General features: G+C 57.9%; 1 protein-coding gene across 1 annotated transcript; it reads right to left on the reverse strand.

Annotated features, from left to right (window-relative positions):
• Positions 1–433: 433 nt before the first annotated feature.
• Positions 434–21,559, reverse strand: LOC128846849 (bactericidal permeability-increasing protein-like). The gene is made up of 16 exons (XM_054046098.1): positions 21,496–21,559; positions 16,529–16,665; positions 15,671–15,785; positions 12,878–13,006; positions 11,568–11,723; positions 10,506–10,569; positions 9,696–9,756; positions 9,256–9,347; positions 8,382–8,558; positions 7,649–7,708; positions 5,456–5,623; positions 5,149–5,216; positions 4,714–4,756; positions 3,878–3,941; positions 3,683–3,759; positions 434–610 (listed from the first exon to the last, which is right to left on the reverse strand). Exons 2-16 carry the CDS (start codon positions 16,629–16,631, stop codon positions 569–571), a joined length of 1,419 nt encoding a protein of 472 aa, XP_053902073.1. The 5' UTR covers positions 16,632–16,665; positions 21,496–21,559; the 3' UTR covers positions 434–568.
• Between the last annotated feature and the right edge of the window lie 1,530 nt (positions 21,560–23,089).

The raw sequence follows: 23,089 nt of genomic DNA on the forward strand, positions 1-23,089 counted from the left end.
GGGGCCTCGTGTTCCTCACCCACCCCACCCCCGGCTCTAAGCTCCCTTCCCGCGCAGCCCCTGACGGAAGGGATGTGCAGCGGGCGGGGCTGGGGAGAAGGGGGGACAGACGGAGAGGCACGACCCTGTAGGCCCCTGGCGGCCGTAGCCAGCCCAGCCAGTTAGAGCAGGCCGGGGGCTGCCTGTGTAGGGGCCAACCCTAGAACAGGGAGGTGCAAAGGGGGCTTAAAGCTGTCTCTCCCCCTCCCCTCCAGACAGCAAGGGGATCAGAGATGCTGGCGTAGGGCTAGGGGGATTGAAAGGTCTCTGGGGGGAGGGGAAGATCTGGAGCGAAGCGGGGACTGCTGGAGGGGGAGGGTCAGAGGGGAGGCTTTAACATGACAAGACTGAGTGCATAAAAAATTCAGTTTTACTTAAAATAACAGAAAATGCCCCCTCTGGCCGTGGTCTCCAGGCCGGCTTCAGGGCAGGCGGCAGCAGGATACAGGGGCGAGGGAAGCCATGGGCTGTGTGCGTTCTCCTGTGGGGCAGCGGCTCTCTCCACGGGGGGCTACCCAGCCACGGCAGCTCAAGCCTGGTACTGCACATCTGTGGCTACCAACACAAACCCCTGTGAAGACAAAATGGCAGGCTGAGAGTCCGTCCCTGTTTAATGACAGCAGCTGTGGGGTAGGAGCGTTGGCCATAGGGGGCGCAGAGTCCCCCAGCAGGAGTCGCTGATGGGGTAGGTGTGAGCGAGCCCCTGCAGGACCCAAGAGCAGGGGCACCATGGGGGGGGGGGGGCAGTAGAGCTCCTCTGCCCCCCCCGCCCCCAGCACACATTCTAGGCCCAGGTGGCGCTCCGAACTGCCATGGGATGAGTTCGGTGTTGCTCCCGGCTTCTGCCTTTGCGGCAGGGAGTTTGTTATAAACAGAGGCCGATTGATTAAGGTAACAAAAGACTTGTCATTACATTAAATTAAGGATCAGTAGATGATCCTGAAAGCATTGCCAGGCACTCCAGTTAAAACAGAGGAAACAAAAGGTAGGAATAAATGGCGAGAATCAGGGCCGTCTCTAACTTTTTTGCCACCCCAAGCAGCAAAAAAAAGCGCCTCCCCGCCATAACACTCCCCCCCCAGCGCCGCCCCGCCCTGCCCCGCCAAAACACTCCCCCACCGAGCGCTGCGCCGCCGAACCCCCCCGCCCCGCTGCCGAATACCCCCCGCCGAGTGCCATGCTGCTGAACCCCCCCACGCAGAGCACCGCCGAACACCCCTGCCGAGCGCTGTGCTGCTGAACACCCTCGCGTGGAGCGCCGCTGAACACCCCCCGCGGAGTGCCGCGCCGCCGAAACCCCCCTCTCCCGCCAAGCACCGCACCACCGAACACCCCCGCCCCCCGCAGAGCGCCGCGCCGCCGAAACCCCCCTCTCCCGCCAAGCACCGCACCACCGAACACCCCCGCCCCCTGTAGAGCGCCGCGCCGCCGAAACCCCCCTCTCCCACCAAGCACCGCACCACCGAACACCCCCGCCCCCCGCAGAGCGCTGCACTGCTGAAGCCTGTTGTACTTAAAGTACTGCACAGGATCTTTTCAGGGGGAATAAGGCAAAACGCCACATTTATTAGTAATACATGTATTCATTAACACTGTATCATATGCATATAATATATTACACTTACACACACACACACACAAACAATCTCCGTCTTGTTGTTACCAATTAGTTGCTCCCCTTAACTTCACTGGCCAGGTGAGTTAGATGGGGGAGGGGGTGGAGCCGGGCTTCTGCCGATCCGGATCGATGCTCCCATGTTGACAAGACGAGACCCGGGGTCCTCTGCAAGACACCTCACTTTTATAGCAGCTTTCCTCTTATGCAAATCTATACCAGATTCAAACTCTGTGTCTGTGTCCATTGGTCCTTTGTGCTGCTTTCTTTTGAGTGTTGTCCCAATGCTGCAAAGAGGGTGTTTCCAAAAGAAGGTGCTTGCTTCTAACCCCCGAGGCCGTCCGTATGTCTGCTTGTCTTTAATGAGCCCACTTGACACGTTTTATTGTCCTTGGGTCTGGCTCCTAGCCCCTCTCCAACAGTTGAGGCTGTCTGGAGGTGCTGCCTTCCATGCCTTGCTCATTCACACCTCATTCATTCAACAGGGCAATTGATTAAGAGTGGGGGGGGAGAGCTCTTGTTCTACTGCTAGCAAAAAGAAATTTTTCTTCTATCTTATTCTATCCTTAGGGGCTATAATATTCTACCAAGGGCAATGCAAAGTTTCTAAATGAGGCTTTGAAACAAAGTCCCATGAAAACAGAGGTCACACGTGGGTAGACCCACCACAAGGTTATATGAAGAGGCACAATGTAAAGTGATATGAAAATTATCAGAGATTTATCTACAAGCCCCCCCCGCATGGAGCGCCACTGAAACCCCTGCGGAGCGCTGCGCTGCCGAACACCTCCGCCCCCTGCAGAGCGCCGTGCTGCTGAACACCCCCGCAGAGCGCTGTGCCGTTGAAACCCTCGCCCCCTGCGGAGTGCCGTGCTGCCGAACACCTCCGCCCTCCGCGGAGCGCCGTGCTGCCAAACACCCCACAGAGCGCCGCGCCATCGAAACCTTGAATACTGCCTGCAGATGTGGTCGCCCCATCTCAAAAAAGGTATATTGGATTTGGAAAAGGTTCAGAGAAGAGCAACAGAAACGATTAGGGGTATGGTACACTTTCCATCTGAGGAGAGATTCATAAGACTGAGACTTTTCAGCTTGGAAAAGAGACGACTAAGGGGGGATCTGATAGAGGTCTATAAAATCATGACTGGTGTGGAAAAATGGAATAAGGAAGTGTTATTTACTCCTCATAACTCAAGAACTAGGGGTCACCAAATGAAATTAATAGGCAGCAGGTTTAAAACAAACAAAAGTATTTCTTCACAGTCAACGGGTGGAATTCTTTGCCAGGGGATGTTGTGAAGGCCAAAACTATACCATTGTTTCCCAATAAGAATTAGAGAAGTTCCTGGAGGATTGGTCCATCAATGGCTATTAGCCAGGCTGGGCAGGGATCCAACACCATGTTCGGCATGTCCCTCGCCTCTGTTTGCCAGAAGCTGGGAATGGGCAACAGGGGATGGATCACTTGATGATGACCTGTTCTGTTCATTCCCTCAGGGACACCTGGCACTGGCCACTGTCGGAAGACAGGACACTGGGCTAGATGGACCATTGATCTGACCCAGTCTAGCCATTCTGATGTTCTTATGTAGACCCCAGATGTATCTTCCCCCTGCTGTAACTCACTAGACCCCACTCCCCTCCCAGAGCTGAAGTAAAACCCAGGAGTCCTGACGGGGTCTCTCTCCCCGCAGAATTAGTAACAGAGTAAGAATAGACATTACAATTTTAAACCTAACCAGTGTCCCTTAAGTGACTGGCCAGAAGATGTCAGAACATGTGGGTATTAGAGGTGAGTGGGGCTAATATTGATTTAATTTTCTTTATTCTATATAGGAATTAGAAACAGTGCTCCGTCAGATAATTGCTAAGTTGTCTGCCAAAAAATAGGAGAGTTTTCAGGTAGCCCCTGAAATCACGGTCAAAGATTCCCCCCCACCATCTGAAAAGACACCTGGCCATGGGCTTGGGGGTTCCCAGTGCAGACACTGGGGACGACGTGGAGCCAAGGCCACGGCTGATCCCTACCTGGTTGATTTTGACACGGGGATTCACCAGGCTGAGGTTATAGACGCTGGGCAGAGGGAATCCTTTCTTCAGCTTCTCTGGGGAGACGAAAGGAGCCCTGGTTAGGGGGGAGGACCCAGAGCCCGTGGGCGGGCAGGAGGGGGACTGCTACCCCGAGAGCAGGGACACGGGGTGCGGAAATGTGGCAGGACTCACTGTTCGCCATTGGCAATGCAACCATCCGCAGCGCAAGCTTCAGCAGGGTCTCCAGCGTCTTCACCTGCGGAACACAAGCCAGCTGGTGAGCCCGGCTCCGTGGGGCCGGCAGGGCCGTGCCCCGTGCGGGACAGAGCCCGGCTCCCCGGGGCCGTGCCCTCTGCTCCTGAGTCTGTGTGGGCCAGGGGGCACAGCAGCTGTCTGTGTGCTGGGGGGACACCATGGGACCCAGCTGGGCAGTGCCGGAGAGGAGCTGCGCGTGCAATGGCCAGGCGTGGGGTGCTAACGGTGCTGGGGTCAGTGTGGGAACAAGGGGAAGGAGAGGCTGTATGTGAGTGGGAGCGACTGTAGGAGGGAGGGTGACAGGCTGTGGATGAGTGTTTGTGGGAGCGGGTGTCATGCCACTGGGAGTGACAGGCTCGGAGTGTGTATGTATACTGTGTGCACACGTGTAACTCACACGCCTCCTGGGGGTGGTTCTGTCCCATCTAGTGGCACCAAGGCCACTTAGAGGTTAATGACTCTCCGCCAGCCTTAGCAGAGGTTCATGCACTAAGCACCAGGGGCCCCAGGTTGGATCCCGCCCGCTGACGCCCCGTGTTACACACGCCCAGTGCGCCGCGGGGGTGCGCTCTAGCTGCGCTGGGATCTGCTTGGCTGCTGGGATTTTATACTTGCAGTCAGAGCTCAACGCCCCGCAGTCCTCAGGCCAATCTCCCCTTGCAGTTCAGTGGCAGCTTTGCCTGAGGCAGGGCTGCGCACAATGCGCCCCTGGAAACCGCCTCGTCCTACCCTTCCCTGCCGCCCGCCCAGCCCCGGCTGCCGGCATGGCTCACCTGGACTGAGCCGACCTGGGACCGCACCACGGACAGGCTGAAGCTGTTGGAGACACAGAGACAAAGGTCAGGGCTGAGCGGGGTCTCCCCACAGCGGTAGCGGCTCACAGCGTCCCACGGAGCCAGGCCGGGCGCCGAGGGGGAGGCTGAGCTCAGGAGACGCAGCGCGGCTGGGAGGGCTCTGAGTTGGGTTTCTCGCTGGGCGGGGAGGGGTGGGTGTAGAGTGGGGCTCCCAGCTGGGATGGGACCCCCAGGGCTGAGACCTAAGCCCCTGGGGTGGAGGTGTCCAGCTGGGATATAAATCTCAGATTGCGGCTGGGGCTGGGCTATAAACTCCAGGGGATAGAACCTCTTGTGGGCGAGGGCCCCTGGCTGGGACATAACCCTGGGGTTGGGGGCAGGGGAGGGGAGGCTCCAGACAAACCCCAGACTCACTCAGTCAGAGCCACGGAGCCCCCGACCTTGGCAGAGTCGAGATGCAGCTGCCCGGCCAGGCTGGCATCCTGCCAACAAAGAGAGACGTTACTTGGATTCTTGTTATCAGCAAGAGCAGCTAAAACATGGCCCCCGAGGCCCCACAATATCCATCCCCTCCCAGAGCGCAGGGCCCCAGCCCTCCCCCAACACCCCAGGTCACGGAGAGCTGGGGCCACGCCAGCCCTGCACCCATACGCCTGCGCCCCTCGGAGAGCGGGATCCAGGATGTCAGGCGAGTGGGCCCAGGGCTGTGCCCAGCACTTACCAGGTCCAGCAGGAAGACCGAGGCCAGAGTGGCATTTGGCAGGACGACGAAGGCCTCGGCTGTGCCGAACAGGGCCAGGTCCAGGCTGTCCGGGCGGCAGGTCAGCAGGGGCTGCTTGCGGGCAAACAGGTGCAGCTCCATGGGCATGTCAGGGTAGAGCTTCTTCAGCTGAGCCAGGGAGAGCAACAGAGCGGCCCGTGAGATGGACAGAAACGGCCAGTGACCAGCCCCGAGCCAGAGAGACATCCCGCCGTCCGGGGCATGGGATACCATCCTCCCCCTGGCCGTGCAGCCTCACCCCGTCTCCCCGTATGTACACAGGGGGACACACACCCCGTGTGTACATAGCCCTGAGCCATAACTCACACCCTCTGGGAGTGCATGACACCGACCCTCGGCCATGGGCACGTGACCCCTTTCCCCTCTCCCGTCGCGGATGGGGGTCTGAACTCCCAGAGGGCCGAGGAAGAGTCAGGATGGGCACAGCCTGTCGGTTATGTGTGAGCCAGCCTGGGAGCCCAGCCTTCTGGTGCCCTCCCCAGGGTTGGGGTTTAACGATGCCAGGCGCAGCGGGGAGGGCACAAGAGCTGTGTAGAACTGATCAATGACGTTGTTTTTAATTGTTCCCTTTATTAATGTAACTTCACACGTAAAGTTTTATGAATGAAACAACATTCATTCATAAAACCGGTTTCCCCAATAACTGGCTACTTGAGAATTAAGCCACTTGTTGAGCTCCTAAGTCCACTGCTGCTCAGCTCAATTAAGCTGCTTGTTAAGAGCCCCAGTTGTTCAGCTGCTGCCTTTGTAAGTTTCACTATCGATCCAATTCCCGTTTAAATCACTGAGACTTGCACTGTTTCAGGATTGTCACGTCTGTTCACCATTCCTTATACTTGCCTACAGTGTAACTTCTGTTCACTGTTCACCATTCCTTACACTTGCCTACAGTGTAACTTCTGTTCACTGTTTGCCATCCACTACTCTTGTCTATCCTGTTGTGACGCAGTAGGGAGCGGGCGGATTTGACTTGGGAATGTTGCAGGGAAGTTGCACTGGGGATGGGGGAATTCCCTTGAAGGAGGATACCTGAGCTGTAACCTGAGCCAGGATGGGGGTGGGAGAAGTGACACCTTCTGCCCGGGAGACTGAACAAAGGAGAGGAGGAGCAGAGGGGAGGGGGGAGAAAGCAGCTGGAGAAGTTTTTAGTTTCAGTTTGGGGCTGGGTGGTGCAACGCAGGGAACCCCGAGATGGGGCCTAAGCTCCCTAAACCCCCCAGAAGGACTTGATTGAGGGGTTCTGGTTGTACCTACACGCTCTGCTTGGGACTGTGTTCCTGTCATCTAATAAACCTTCTGTTTTACTGGCTGGCTGAGAGTCCTGGGGAATCGCAGGAATAGGGGTGCAGGGCCCTGACTCCCCCACACTCCGTGACAATTGTAACTTCTGTTCACTGTTTGCCATATTGTAATTCAAACCCCATTTTAAAACGCTCACTCCATTTTGTAAGGGCTTGCTGCAACCTTCATTTTTGCAAACCCTGCTGTAATCTTATTAGTTTAGTTTAGATGTGTGAATGAGGTATGTATGGATGATGGAATCAACCTCCAGCCCCAGCCTGTCCTGATTAAATAGAGTTCAAACACCAAGGGCTGAAGATGCAGACAAGAGCCCTAACAAAGTAAGAAGAGTCCACCCCAAAAAGAGAAGAACAAAGATACAATAGAAGGAAGATCAAAGCCAGGTCCAAGGCTGAAAATCACAGAGTGATCAATCACCAAAACCCAGAGGCAGCGTGACACAGCAAGACCCATAGACTCTGAATTCAAACTAAAGCCTAAAAAAAGGATGGGTGAGATGGGAGACTTTGGAGGGTAACATTCTGCTGCCAACATGGAAGGGCATCGGTGCATGCCCAACAGAGACCCAGCTCGTCCTTGTGCCCGGCTTTCCTGGCCAGTTACCGCCACAAGCTACGAACCCAAGCTACATTCAGGACTGGTAATTATCTAGCTAGCAGCTGCAGAACATTTGGGGTGTGTGTGTCTGTGTGTCTGTGTGTATAAGTATTAAGGTATTAGCTAGTGGTTAGAGATCAAATTGTTATCATAATAAATGTGACATCTTTGTCTTGCCCCCTGAAACGATCCTGTGTAGGTTTGTCTGCAGAACAGCTGCCCCAGCTGACTCACCTCTGGGAAGAACAGCCCCACGCTCCGTGTGTTCAGCCGGACAGGGGAGTGCTTCGGGATCTGCAACACAAACACGCGAGACACCAGGTTGCTGGGGGAGCACGTGCCAATGCTTGAGCAACGGCCACCCGGGACAGGCGGGGGAGACTGCCAATGGGCGGGGCGGCCTTCTGCCTGGAGCTGCTCTGCCTTCAACTCCCCTAGGGCTGCCACCTCTGAGATGCAAAAACCCAGGATATCCGGGATGATGCTGAGCCCAGAAACCTGCCAGCTGGCAGCCTGCACTGAGCACCTGTACAGCGCTCCCAGGTCAGCAACCTCAAACGAGGGCCGAGCCTGGGAGAACCTAGACGGTGGCAACGCTGCGGTCCCTCCTGGGCACGGCTGGGGCACGCTGGCTTTGGTGCTGCACCCGCTCTGTAGATAAACAGCCTCCCCTCCAGCCAGCACTGAAATCATATGGCAAAATCTCCTGCAGCGACTGGATGCAGCTCTCGGGAAAGATTGGGTCTCCTGGGGGAGCTGGACAGGGCCCATGGGCTCCTGAGCGTCACCCTGTTCTGGGGCTGAAAGAGCAGGGGGCGCATTCACCACACCAGGCAAGGAGGAAGGGGGAGATGTACTGGGAGCTGCTTAGCCAAATCAGGGAGAGGAGGGGGCTCCCCGCTGCTCCCGCCCAGAAAGCAGAGTGGCCCCCCCTCGTCCTACATCGCTGGCTGCCCCAGTGCCGTACCATGTCGTCCCTGAAGTTTTTCCGCAAGGCCCCCGCCGTGAAGTAGACGAACGCAGCCGAGTTGGCCGAGAACTCGGAGAGGCCGAGGAGCAGCATGTGGTCACCCTCGTCGGGCAGCAGGAAGGGGGCGGGGGAGAAGGGGCTCTCTCTGTGCTTGCCCACGCCATAGAACTCACCCTGGAGGGACGGAGACAGGACATGTTACGCGCCACTCCCCGGGGATGGGGCAACTGCTGGGTCAGGCCTCGGTGGGCCACTTAGGAGACAATCACAGCAACTGCTGGGCAATAACGTGGATTTGGGACTCAGCCACACGTGCCTGGCTCTGCCGGCACGTCCAGGGCGGTCCACAGAACAGCATATCTGCTTTAGCCCAACACAAGTCACTAGGCTCAATGCAAGGGGGACAGGGGCGCTCTCTGGCCTGGCAAGACAGGAGGTGAGAGCAGATGATCTAATGTCCCTCTGGCCTGAGAAACGCAGGAAGCCGCAGGCTCCATCACTCCAGAGACAGGCAATCAGCCCTAATGGGGAGCGACTGAACCTGACTGGAGTCAGGGGTAGGTGTGGGTCCATGGCGGGCAAGTCGCACTGGTAGCTCTGCCCAGGGAGGGGTGCAGTGCCCAGCCAGCGGGACTGCACTCTGCGTAGGCAGCACTGCCAGCAGGAGAGTCATAGGTTTAGATGTTCCCACTTTGCCCCTGAAGAGCAGATTTTCCCTTTACAAACGTTCCTTTTTCTCAGCCCAGGCAGTCGCTTTATTCCTTGGCAGGTGCCCTGCTCCCAGCAGATCTGGGCCAGAAGACGTCCACAATGTTCTGGGAAATCTACCTCCTCCCTGAAGGGAGCCTGGTGCCCAGCCTGGCTGCTTTACCTTCAGGTCCATGTCTCCATGCTCCCTGGCAATCACTGGCTTGTTCACCAAGGAGTAGTCAATTGCAGCAAAGGGGTCGATCTGGGCTGAGACTGCAGAGAAGCCAGAGACAGAGGAACACTGCAGGACAATCCAAAGCGGTGAGTCCTCAGATCCCCTCCCAGGTCAATAGCGCCCAGACAGCTCGTCTGAGTCAGGCCCGACGCCCCCCGGAAAAGGCTGGGGGACCAGCCTGTCTTTTTTCGTTTCTTCTTAATCACCAGCTGAGTCGAATGCGCACCCTGGATTCAGCCTGGGCTGCCCGTTCCCGTCCTGCTCCCTCACACGCTGACTCCCCACCTAAGGATTCCCTGATATTTGCCCCAATTCTCAGGCTTTCAGACGACTCATCCCATCTGCCCCCCACGTTGCTCCAGGTCTCCATGGCTCCCAGGTCCTACCTTGCATGGTCTTCAGGACTCGCTCCAGATCACGGATCCCTTTCCCGAGCTCAGGACAGAGCTGGATGGAAAAAGAGACCATTACGGATTCAGAAACCCTTTCCCAGGGGAAAGAACAGGCCAGGGGCTCTTGTGGGGCCATGGAGGAGCTGGTTCGACAGAGAAGCAGGGTCAGCCATAAGGGGAATGGGGCGGGTGTGTGGATACGTTCTAATCCACTCCTGTTTAATTTCCTGCCGTCCTTTCCTTGTCGCTTCCTCATGCTTAGAGCACTCCTCTGGACAGAATGGCCTTGGGGTTCTCAGCTGGGTTTCAGATAGAAACACTGATACAATCCCCACCCAGGAGCTGCTCTCCACTGCCCCAGGACGAAGAGGTGAGCAGCATGACACACAGGGGCAGGGATGGTAATGGGACCATATTTTGCCCCATGTACCAGGTACGTTAAGCAGGAGGCCTGAAGTGACCTGCACTGGTGCAATAAGGCTAAGTGTAACACACTGGCCAACATCTCGCTCTAGTGGCCTGATCCAATAGTGGATAACAGCCTACCATGCTGCCATGGAGTTACTCCTTTAGCTCAAACGAGAAAGGTCTGTACCGCTGTGCTGAAGGTGTAGGAGCAAGCCCTACTGATAACCTTGTACCCAGCAGCTCCCCTAGTAGCAATGAGCGAATGAGTTTAGTGCTTGGCAGGAGAGGCCGGGAAGGAAGACACTTGTTCAGCATTTGCGGATCTCACCCTCCTCCTACCTCCCGAGTCCTGGCAGACAGGGCCGGGGAGCTGCTCTCAGCAGGGTGAACACTCACCTGCCTATTTACTTCATACCGCAGGGGTGCCTGGAGAGCCCCTGTGAACAGATTGTAAAGCCAGCTGTGGGGAGAGAGAAGGAGAAGAGTCAGTGCTTAGCGCAGAGCTATGGGCGGGGGCTCCCGAAGCACTCAGCGCTGGCCCAGTTCCATAACACTCCCAGGGCTGTCTAGGGCAGCACCCAGAGCTTTGGCAAATCCCACTCTGAACAGTCAACCTCTTCAAAGCCTTGGGACGAAACTCCACTGCCCTCCATTCACTATCAAGTGCAAGCGCTTGCAGTGGCATCTTCCTGAGTCTGCAGACAGCCTGAAACCACAGCTCTAGGGGATGTGACCTGCCCCCATTCATCTCCAGGGGATACTGACATTTACGCCTATGGCGCTGGCTCACCACGACCCCGATTTTCAGTGATCTAGGTGTGTCACTGTCTGCCTAGTTTGCACAATTTCAGACAGGGTAACTGCATGTGGCAGTGGCCAAGCAAACAGGCAGGCTGTGCACCGGCCCTGCAGAGACCCCCGTCACCTTTCCCCAGGTCTGAGGCTGAGGACAAGAGTGATTTGGCCCGTTTCTGGCTCACTTAGTACACAAGGGCCATATTGTAACCTCCCTCTTTGTGCAACTCTGCTATTGGCCAATGGGAGATCTGGGGGGATGGAGGGATTTGCCCCATATGTCATTGGCCTGGCCACAAACCGTGAGGAAAAATGTAGTTTGGCCTCCCATGGCAGAGTGACTCTGACACCCTGACCGACCCAGAGGAATAAAACCCTGGACATGATCTGGTCCCAACTCCCCCTCTGAAAAGACTGCTCTGAACCTGCCCCCATCTCCCAGCCAGCCCTGCGGTCCAAGCCTCAGCGTGGTGCTTTCCACACCAGGTGCAGCCAGTGAGCAGGCCCGGGCTCTGTGGGACAGAGAGGCCGTGATGTGCAGAGTGCAGCCGCCCCCCACAGCGAGCGTGCCCCCCCTGTAAGGGGGCTGACAGTATAAGCAGCCTAGCTGAGCCCGGCTCGGGGGTAAGGGATGTAGCAGGGCCTCAGAAAGCCAGAACTCACCTGGCTCCATTATGGAACTTCACGTTCAGCCTCCCAATGCTGGAGCGGCAGTTGGTGCTCCACACCTGGGGACGGCCACTGTCATCCCTGCTCACCCCCAGTTCGGTGGAGAGGGACAGGTCGCTCACGCTCAGGTCAAAGGAGCCGCTGTCGGGTCTGGGAAGGGAGGAAAGCACAGGGCAGTTTAGCACCTGCCGGCTAGTGGAGCTCGGTCTGCCCTATCTACAGGCCCAGAGGCTGGGGTGAGAGCCCCAGGGAGACGGCACTGGAGAGCGGAGTCGGAGCTGTACCTGCAGAGGGAGAGAGCTTCCCGCACTGCCCTGCGCTGCAGGGACTTCCTCCAGGGGTTGGGGGAGCAGTGCCCCCAGGACCCATCCAGACCTTGGCCTCTCTGCTCAGCTGCCCACAAGGCTGCCAGCTGTGCCCGTGGTTTCTGTGAGCTGCCCCCCTAATAGCTGCACTCAGCACCCCTTGCCCAGAATGTGCCACTACCCCAGCACGGAGTCGTCACCTCCTTTCCCTACCTTCTGTTCCATCGCCCCAGAGCAGCACCTCCCAATCTGCCCCTCTCTCCCTGTACCTGTGCAGCCACGGAGGGGAGCCAGGGGATGGCAGGGGAGGTTCCCTCTTGCTCCTTTCCCTCCCTTCCAGCTATGCTCCTGCACCAAGGTTCAGGTAGCAGGAACACCCCCCAGACTGTGTCACCGATGGCCCCGGGGAACAATATGTCCGCAAAGGAGAAGGCATCTGGTGCTCCCTTCCCTTGGTCCCTTTAGGAAAGGGACTCGCATCTTTTTAGACCCATTGCCCGAGCGAGGAAATGAGGGCTCTGCAGGGCTTGGGGCCCCCAACCAATGCCGGTCCCTGTGGGGGGGCTAAGGAGCTGGTAACCATTGCAGGGGGATCAGTGCTCTCAGCACAGGCAGGAAGGAGGCTCAACGTTACCCTCTTGGGGTTGCACCACAGGGCGGCACTGGAGACAGCAGCCGCAAAGCAGGGCCCCGTCCGACTGCTCCCCGGAGCAAAACTGGCCTCTGGCCAGACCTTGTGTCAGCATCTCTAATGCCAGCGCCAGCCCCCCTGCCCTTCCCACTGGGCAAGTCCCATCTGCAGGTGGGCGCCCCAGAGCCCCCGCCCAGTGGAGATGACCCAGCTCTGGTTATGGTGGAGAATAGCACATGGCATCTGAGCTGGCTCTGGCCCTGGGTGGGAGTTTGGGGAGCTGAGGGGATTGTGGAGGTGGGGTCCCCGTTGTCCCTGGGGCTATGGAGGGCTCCCAGTGGCCGCACCAGCAGCAGAGCAGCTCTTACACGAACAGAACTTTCACTCGCCAGACACCGTGGAGCTGGATGCGGGCATTGCTGACCACGAGCCTCACGCCTGTCCCCTCGGAGAAGCGTACGACCGACTCATTCAGCTGCAGCTCTTGAATCTGGATCCTGCGAAGCAGCAGAAAGACCCATCAGCCCGACTGCCCTAAGGCCAAATGCTCCCCCACGCGCCCCAGGAACAGCTTGTCATGGGGACCTCGGGAACTTCCAGGAACCTCCGAGCCACGCTCCACAGTGCGTGTGGCTGGGGGATGGACTCCAGGGGCTGCCCTCTGCACAGCCCCTCTGGCTGCTGGGTTCTCGAGAAACTGACAACACCTGCGTGTGTGTGTGTGTGTGTTTGGGGGGGGCTGTGTGTGTGGGTGTGCACGCACACATCTGCATATGGATGTGTGTGTGCCTGTGTGTGTGCATGCGGGTAGGTGTGCATATGTATGTATGTGTGAGTGTTTGGCCACAATTTTCAGGAGAATACTCGGGGAGCAGCACTGTTTTTAGCAAGGTGGGGAAAGGGACATTTATTGCAGCTGCTGCATCCTGGGAGTGTGGGAGAGAGAGAGAAAGCAGGTCAGATCTATGGGTGTGTCGTGTGTGTGTGTGTGTGTGTGTGTGTGTGTGTGTGTGTGTGTGTGTGTGTGAGTGTGTGTGAGTGTGTGTGTGTTAGAGCGAGTCAGGGCAGAGCTCTCTGGGTGGGGTGTGAGACAAGGAAGCAGGTCAGTTGGGATCACCTATGCAGGGGAGATGAGCGTGTGGCTAAGAGGAGGTGAGAGACACTCACAGAGGGAAGGCCGGGGGGAATGGGAGGATTTGTTAGCGGAGGAAGTTCAAGAAAAACACTCAGGTGCCTAATTTCTAATGCACCTAAACCAGCTCGGTGCATCGAGCTCCAGCCCTGGCCACCCGGGTGCAGTTTGGAGTCACAGTAGTTGAGTGACAGTGGGCACTACCCAGAGGGCAGGACATCTGACTGATCTTGGAGGCAAAGGTTACAGGTTCTGTGAAGCAGCTCATGGCTCAGAGCCCCGGCACTGTCCTGCGGCCAGGGTCACTGAGCAGGAGGTAAGACTGTTACAGAGATGGCCGGCAGGGACAGTCTAGCCAGCTAAAATACCCATCACCGCAGCAACTGGGCACCTCACCATAGGGTGACCAAATGTCCCGATTTTATAGGGACAGTCCCGTTTTTGGGGTCTTTTTCTTATATAGGCTCCTATTACCCCCCACCCCCGTCCCGATTTTTCACATTTGTTGTCTGGTCACCCTACCTCACCATCTAATTGTAAGTGGGGGAATGGTCCCACTATTGTGGGGACCTTTCCTGGTTTATACACTACCCCGGTGAAATGGGCTAGCGAAACAATCTGAGTCCTCGCTCCCTCTTCCTTTACACATGGGCCTGCCTGACCTCAAGGGCTCCCCTCTTCTCTCCTGTGTGGCAGAGTCCTCGTAACCCCGACACGGCTGGGCCCAGGATTCCTGGGAGGCTGGGCCCCTAGTCTTGTCGTGGTCACGTCGGACAGGGGCTAGGGTGTCCCCACTCCGGGGCACTGTCTCTGCACCAGACACTTCCCTGCCCCACTGCTCACCGCACTGAGTTCAAGCAAATACAATTTTTTAAACAGCAACCAATTTAAAAAAAAACGGGGTAGGTGAAAGGGAAACATGTCACCCTCCCCCGTGGGCCTGGGGCACCACACCCGGCCGTCTCGGGGGCGCTGGGATGTTCTCAGCCTGCTCCTCGCAGGGCCCACGCCCCTGCCCAGGTCCTGGCTGCGCTGCCATGACACTGGGGCTCGCACCCTGCTCTGGCGGTGCCCACACGCCCACAGGTGCTAGGGGGCAGGGCCCGTCCCCCCAGCCTCGCCCCCGTCGGGGTCACGAGCCCCTCCCAGCCCGGCCTGCAAGGCCTCATGCCTGGGGCCTCCCTGCGCTGGGCCCGGGGCCTGGGGCCCCTGGACTACCCAGCCGCTCACACTCCTGGCTCCGCATGGCCCCGGCCCCGGCCTCAGCCCCACTCGCACCCTGCCTCCAGCTCAGCTCCCAGGGCTGCTCCTCTGGCCCCGGCTCTGGCCCTGCTCTCAGCCCAGCCGGGCTCCTGCTCTCCCCTTAGCTCTGCCCCTCCGGCCTGGCCGTTCCACCTCACACGGGACACCACGCTCCTGGCTCCCTCATTGGCCTGGCTGCCCTGTCAATCAGCCTGACCTGGAGCATTGCCCTCTCCCCATTGGCCCTGGGGTCTGTCAGTCTTAGGGTCCTGATTTCCCATTGGCCCTCCCCCTTTCTTTTGGTACTGGGAGAGGATCAACCAAACAACCCTCACAGAGTTTCAGTGCGAGCCCCACAGTCCCCTTACATAGTGCACATGGCCCAAGGGCACACAGGCAGTCCGGGGTGGAGCGGGGATTGAACCCAGCTGGTGCCTGCACCACTGGGCCACCCAACCGCAATACCGTGGTGCCAGGCAGCCCCGACCCCGCAGCTGAGAACGCCAGTCCCGTGGCATGGAAGGGAGGGAACACCCCCTCCGATGAGATCCCGCCTGTCTCCTGCGGGGTCGGGGCCCCAGGGGAGTGGCAGGCCATGGGGGGAGGGCATTCTCTCATTCCATACGGATGGATGGATGGATGGATGTGTGAGGTGGCAGCTCCTGCAGCACTAAACTAGCTCACGTTGCCCATGCCCAGCCCCGAGCGACTCTCATCAAAGGACCCAGGAGTTCCCGTGATGAGCCCGAGGTGTCCGGTGCAGAGGGCCTGGGAGCCGTGCTCTTACCTGGACACGGAATAGCCCACGTCCCCGATGAGAGGGATGTTGTATGAACCATTCAGATCCGGGAAGTGCTCCTTCTTCAGCAGTGACTTCACCGCCTCCAGGCCGAACTGCTGACCTTGAATCAGAGAGCAGGCTGGGGTCACGGCGGGGCCTACGGAGACCCTCCAGGGGCCGTGGCAGGGCCCACAGACAGCTGCTGGGGGCCGTGGCTGGGCACTGCGGGGAGCAGCCGGGGGTCGTGGCAGGGCACTGCGGGGAGCCGCCGGGGGCCGTGGCAGGGCACTGCGGGGAGCGGCCGGGGGCCGTGGCTGGGCACTGCGGGGAGCGGCTGGGGGCCGTGGCTGGGCACTGTGGGGAGCAGCCGGGGGCCGTGGCAGGGCACTGCGGGGAGCAGCCAGGGGCCGTGGCAGGGCACTGCGGGGAGCCGCCGGGGACTGTGGCAGGGCACTGCGGGGAGCAGCCAGGGGCCGTGGCTGGGCACTGCACGGAGCAGCCGGGGGCCGTGGCAGGGCACTGCGGGGAGCCGCCGGGGGCCGTGGCTGGGCACTGCAGGGAGCAGGTGGGGGCTGTGGGAACAGGAAGGCAGTGACAGTCTCACATCCTCCCTCCACGCTGCCCCACGGCATGCAGGGGAAGGAGCGCTCTGGGAACGTTCCCCAGGCTGGCTGAACCAGGTCTTCCCCCTCTGTTCTACAGCACAGGCTGCAGTGAGTGGTGAGGCTGCTCCCAGAGCGTGGATCCCAAGGAACAGATGCCAGCCCGTTCCTGGCTCAGAGGGAGAGCAGGGCCCTGGGGATGTCTCCGGGCTGAGAGCACAGGCCACAATTCCAGTGAAAAACAAACAGGGTAATAACTGACCGTACTCCAGGCCCTTCTGTGTTACTCTGCCTTTCAGGCCGGCATTGGTTCCCTCCACCTGACAGCAAGCGCCCAGCAGAACAAAGACAAATGCCCAAACCATCCTCTAGGACCGGAGCTGGGATCTTCTTCACCACCTGGAGCAGGGAGACAAAGGCATGCGGCTAGCAGCATGTGACAGCCCAGCGCTCCCAGCACCCATCCCACAGCTTCCCATGGGAAAGCTACAGGCCTGGCGCTTGCAGCATGGGGCTGGGTTCCCAGCTCAGCTCTAAAGCATGACTTTGGGCCAGTCCTTTGCCGCAAGAGCCACGTCCATGGGAAACCACTTTTCTCTCTCCCCACGGAGCAGCTTGGCAAGTCTGGAAGAGTGAAGACAGCCTGGGGACCCGTGAATACAACCCTAGCCAGTACCTCAGCTCCTGAGGAGACCCGTCACTCCAAGTGCACACCCGGGGATAAACCCAAGACATGATCCCCACATTTTATATGGGTTGCTGGCTGGAGAGGACACGCTGTGATGTCCGGCCCCCTCGGATGACTTGGCAGGAAAGCTTTATCTCTTGTGCTTTCCACTGTTACTGATATTTGCAACAGAGCCGTTTTTCACACCGCCTGTGACGCTAAAACGCTGTTCCTGCGGCCTGCCAGCGAAACCGCGTCCTTTCCCCACACAGTGACTCAAAGGGGAAACCGAGAGAAAGGCCCGGCTGATGGATTTGCCTATTTCCCTCCGAGCCCCTGATTGCAAAGGTGTTTTTTTTCTCACACAAGCTGTTGGGGAAGCAGCTGCCCTTTGCATGAACACAGAATCCACACAGTCATGCACATGTTGGGGGTTCATCGCTCACTGTTTGCTAGTTATGAATCACTCTTCAGGCACCCAGGCAGGCGGCAGAGCTGACGTCCTGTGCCCAGGATGAGCGCTCACACTCCAGGAGCGAACAGTCCCTGGGAATGGCCAGGCCGGATCAGACCCAGGTCCGTCTTGCACAGTCACTCTAGCGGGGCAGCACCGGATGCTGCAGAGGCAGGTGGGCAATGGGGGATACTCTGCCCCTCCCTATTAGAATGTATTATTATCCGTGCTACCATAGCGCCTAGGAACCCAGGCCTGGACCAGGACCCCCTTGTGCCAGGTGCTGTACAAATCAGTGACGCCCACATGCATGTTACAGGGGCGGCTGGGCAGGCCCCTGGTGGGGGGAGCCTGGTACAGGAGTTGGCCCCATGGCAGCAGCGAGGCGAAGCAGCCCTTGCTGCCCCACTGCCCACTCAGATTTGGCCCTGCAGCCCCCTCCAGGACGGGGGCCACGGCCCAAACCTGAGCAGTGCAGAACTCTCCATGCACCAGCTTGTAATGCCACTCACTCCGTTTGGGCACTCCCGTCCCCTTGTCGGGATGGAGCTGGCGGTGGGTCCACCAGGGCTGCTTCTCCTCAACCCTGCTGGGGGCCTGACTCCTGCATCAGGGCTCCCTGCCAGGGGCCTGCCTGGCCTCACCCCACCTACAGCAGCCCCATCCGGTCTGCTCCACCCGCAGGTCTCACTCAGCCACCGCCTCAAGACCGGCTTCAAGTATGGGGAGCTGCATTGAGTGCCCACATGAGGGAGTGGGCAGGAGGGGAGCCCTGGGGGGGAGGGGGTGATGCCAGGGGGTTCAGTTGTGCATGCCGTATGAAACATTTCTGGGGCACCCCAGGAGAAACACAGAACAAAACGATGGTCCCTGCTCCAAACCTACAGTTTTGGTGGGTCTCATCCTAGTCTCGAATAGAGATTGGCTGAAGCCCTGAAGCAGGAGGTTTGATAGCCCTGCCACCATTCTATGCTAATCCTGGGTAGTCTTGTTATCCATGAAATGGCCAATCCCTTTGTGATTCGTGCTAAATTCTTGGCCTCAATGGCTCCCTGTGGCAGAGAGTTCCATAGTCTCTCTCTCACACACATTGTGTGACAAGCATTTCCTTCTAGCAATGAAGGAATTTCCTACCTTTTAATGTCATAGGCTGTCCCCTTGTTCATGTGTTACAGGAGAGGGAGAACAGAGCCTCCGATCTCCCTTCTCTAGGCCATTTGTTATTGTATAGAAGTTTAAAGGGGACAGTGATCAATTCTTCAGCACGTCCACCGAGGGCAGGAGAAGAAGGAATCAGTGTAGGTTGCAGTTTAGATTCGATAGTAGGAAAAACTTCTAACTCTAAGGAGAGGGACACACTGAACCAGATTATCCAGGGAGGTCGTGGAAGCCCCAGGAAGGTTTTTTGGAACAGGTTAGACAAACACCTCTCAGAGGTGGTCTAGGTGCACCTAATCCTGTCTCAGGTCAGCATGAAGCAGAGCCGAGCTGACCTCTGGAGGTTCCTCCAGCCCTACATTTCTAGCATTCTACAATCCTTACTCGTCTGCTTGCTAAGGCAGCGACCCCAGTTGGTGCAATCTCTCTTCAGAGGAGAGTCTCCAGACCCTGCTCTGGACCCCTCCAGTTCTGCCCTCTCCTGTGAGCCATGGGTAGCCATGGGTAGCCAACAGAACAGGTCATCCTCAAGTGATCCAATGCCAGGTGCCCCAGAGGGAATGAACAGACCAGATGATCCTCAAGTGATCCATCCCCTGTCGCTCATTCCCAGCTCCTGGCAAACAGAGGCAAAGGACACCATCCCTGCCCATCCTGGCTAATAGCCATTGACACGGCCCTAAGGGTACATCTACACAGCAACTAAACCACCGCGGCTGGTCCAGGTCAGCTGACGCAGGCTTGGGCTTCAGGACTGTAAAACTGCCGTGTAGACATTCAGGTTGGGCTGGAGCCTGGGCTTTGGGACCCCAAGACATGGGAGGGTCCCAGAGCTCCGTTTTTAGCCCTGCTGCCCAAGCTGTGCGTCTTTTTGCTCCCATATAGATGTGGCCGAGGTGACCAGCTTGGGACCAACTGTAGGTTCAATGGAGTCACATCGGCCAACACTGGTGCCTGATAAATGTATCAACACAAATCTGGAGCCGGGGACAAGCGACTCATAGACAGAGCAAAGGGCTAAACTCAAAGTCAGTTAATTCACACCGAACAATTCCAGCTTCGTGAACCCTGGGGCCAAAAGATATGCAAGCGAAAGGAAAGAGAGGGGACTGGGGAAAATCCTGGGGGCGGCCTTCCCTTCTGCTAACTGTGTCACACACAGAGCAACTCCCCTACCCAGCTTGCAGCTAGATACCTGCCAAGTGAGCGAGAGGGGATGGGAAGAGCCACGGGACACAGGGGGATCAGGAGCCGTCACCTCTCAGAGCAACTTAATGCCAGGTAGTAACTGTGCAGCTGGCCCACTGGAATCACTGAGAAGACATCCATGGGCCGCAACGGGCTTTGGTCGGCTCCTCAAAGGTATTTAGGCTGCTGATGTCCATGGAAATCAGTGTGAGTTAGGTGCTGAGGACCTCGGAGGACCTGGGCCATGATGCCTGCGTATGTGGGAAGAGAAGCACCAGAAATACTTCGGCTAGATAGCTCTACAGCAGGTGATACCAGGACTAGGTACCTGCTGGTGTGGTCCCCCACTCTGGCAGGGGACATCCTGCTTGGGGGCAGCTTGAGTAGGATTTTAAATGTTTGAAGGAATAATAACCACGCACATGCAACCCCCAGAGGCTGACATCCGGGCCCCACTGGCGTCAGTGCGAGTTTTGCCATCGACTCGGCTCTTGGGTTGACGTCAGTGGGAGCTGTTCCCCAAGATTTGACCCCTAGATTGTGAGTGCCTACTTCCCTCTTGGCAGAAAGAAGCACCGGTCATGCCAAGATTCCTGGCAGCCTCTTCAAATCTGTCACTTGGCAAATCTCACCTCCTGTCCCACGCAAGGCGCGGCTTAGCTACTGCACATGTCTGATAATCCGGACACCAGCACGCGCCCGGTCCTGCCTCGCTAGGAAGAGACCAGCTAGAGTGGAGTCAGTGACTCTAGCCAAGACTGAAAAAACCTAAACTGGAAAATCGCGTCCCCTCTAGAATTACTGCCCCATAAGGAACCCTCTGAGGCAGCGGCCCAGTCTTAATAATCATCGTAGCTCGTACACCCAACACTTCATAGTGCTTCCGGAGAGAGCGTCTTTCCCACGAGGAGCAGAACCCCCCTGCCTTCCAGCAATGTCAGAGGGCTTTGCCTCGTGCCATGCCCTACCAGCTTGACAAACACAAGGGACTTTTCCACACCTTGTTTGCAGGCAGGAAGCAAATCAGGATACAGCTGCCAGACGCCCCGTGTTTCCTTGCAGAAAGGATGGAGGGGAGCATAGGCTCTCTGGGATTATCCAGCCATATTGCCCCAGAACATCCCCCTGGTACGTGTCTATCACCAGATCTCACCCTCCCCGGACCCTCCTGACAATCACTTTGTCTCCAAGCCCCGAGAGGGCTGCCAGTCACCGGACATAGGCCGTTGTCCACAGGAGGAAAGCCATTCTTTCTGCTTCTATCCTTGGCACTTCTGGACTCACTGGTGACTTGAGCAAGTCACTTGGCCTCGCTGGGCCTCATTACCCCAGCTGTAAAACAGGGTCAGCATCACCTATGCACCTACCGGCCTATTGCTGGCTAACGCGTGCCTGTTGAAATGTGCCAACTATTATCATACAGCGAACAAGTCCCTGATGCCCGACTCCGGTCCCTGCTGCAGCCTGGGCAGTTATTGCAACCCCTGGGAGTCACATGGCTGCTCACCCACTCTTCCCCCCCTATGCCAAGATTCCCCCCTGCTCTGGGTCGCCCACGCAGCGTGTCTTGATCCAATCATTCTGTGCAGCTATGGACAGACAATAACCACTAAGACGAGCCCCAGCCTAGCCTTCGGGTCCTGACTGCACTGCACAGCTAGAGGAGTGAATTGTCTATGACCCAGCACGAGTCAGCTGGGCTCCCCAAATCCTGGCTTAAACCTTCACCGAGCCCTCGCTGCAGAAGGAATGATGTTGATACCTGTTCGCTTCTTGGCTCCGAAGTCCTTGCAGTGTCCAGACTGCTTGATTCCAGTGGGTCTAAGTCCCAGCACCAGGACAGCTCCTGTTCTTATAGCCTGTGTTGACATTCAAGGTTGCCCAAGTTCTTGACGGTCTGGTTGAACCAGAAAGGCGCCAGGTTTCCTTGCTCCTAATTTCAACAGCACTGTCAGTTCCCGCGCCTCCAGCTGAGTCACTGCCAGCCAAGCCGGATAAGGAGTGAGTGGAGCTGCCGCTCCCCTGGCATTGCGGGCATGGCCTCGCTCCTGGTGGTTCACACCTAGGGGCCATGCATCTCCAACACGCAAAGAAGTGCCCGGTCCCCGTGTTGGGCAAATCCCAGGATGGATCATCCTGTTAGAATCTGCTCTCCAGTGAACAGATGCTGGCCAGAGTGCGCTCCAGGGCTGGGGAGAACACAAGCACCTTTGCATGGCATCGCTGCAGCTTCCCATCCAGAACTCCGTTCCCACGGACATCGCTTCCCTTCGGGCTCTTCCCACGTGCACTGTCTCCGTTCTGTGCATGCCGCCACACTTGCCGTGTGCACTTGCTTTTCCTTCCCTTAGGAACTCAGGGATTATCTGACTGATTCTGCTGGAGCCTGGCGTACCGGGTAGATTAGCCATGTCAGAAGAGACGCAGAGCAGTTTCGGCAGCCCGCAGCTGGGGGGAGGGGGGATGCTGAGCCAAGGGTGTGGGGACCGGGATACAATGCGGCTGTCCCCAAACGGGTCTGCCTTGCGATGGAACCTGGAATGAGCCCAGAACAGACACACCCACCCTTAGCTCAGACTGAGACATGGATTAAACACAACTAGGTCCTTCTACCCGACCGGACCGTATCAGGCCTCACTCAGCCGCGCTGGGCCAGACTAGCTGCTGTGAAACCCCCAAACCTGTGTGTTGGGATCTTAGCCTTGCATCCCTCCCCAGTCCAAGTGACTGCTGGGCTCGGCTGCAGTCACCAGCCCATGGACCTTGGCAGCAGAAACAGAGGCACTGCAGAGGCTGCCAACTCGTGCAAAATTCCAGCAGATTTTTCTTTATTTCGAATACGACAAGGCCACCTATGTACAGCCCAAAGGAGCACCAGAGGCCTACGGAGGGTTCAGCCAAGGGGAGGGCTCACTGAGTGAGCAACGGTGACCCCTTTCCTGGCGCAGTGTGACCTTAGCTGAAATGCAGCGGTGCTGTTTAGAGACTCCCTAGCTGCACATTCCCGGGGACCAGGGCTCAGCTCGTTGGGGTCCTCGCCGAGCCTTCAGACACTGCCTCCATCAGGGGCTGCACCTCGCTCACAAGCTGGGCAGGGAGACTTGAGTCCTGAGGCCTGATTGTCCCCTTTGAAGCAAATGAAGAGTGAGCCTGGACCAGGGCAGGGGACCGGGCACACACCCGTCGTCCAGAGCTGCACTGTGAGCAGCAGTGAGTGGGGGCAGGGGGAGGCTTTAGAGAGGCCAGATGAAAACGAAATGCATCCAAATGCCCCTGATTCACGGCTCCTGGGGCCTCACTCCCAGCAGCTTGCCCAGGCCTAGAGCAGTGAGCGCTGTGGCACAGACAGCGGGGAG

This window comes from Malaclemys terrapin, chromosome 12 (assembly GCF_027887155.1).
Source record: "Malaclemys terrapin pileata isolate rMalTer1 chromosome 12, rMalTer1.hap1, whole genome shotgun sequence".
In the NCBI taxonomy this organism is placed as follows: domain Eukaryota; kingdom Metazoa; phylum Chordata; order Testudines; family Emydidae; genus Malaclemys; species Malaclemys terrapin.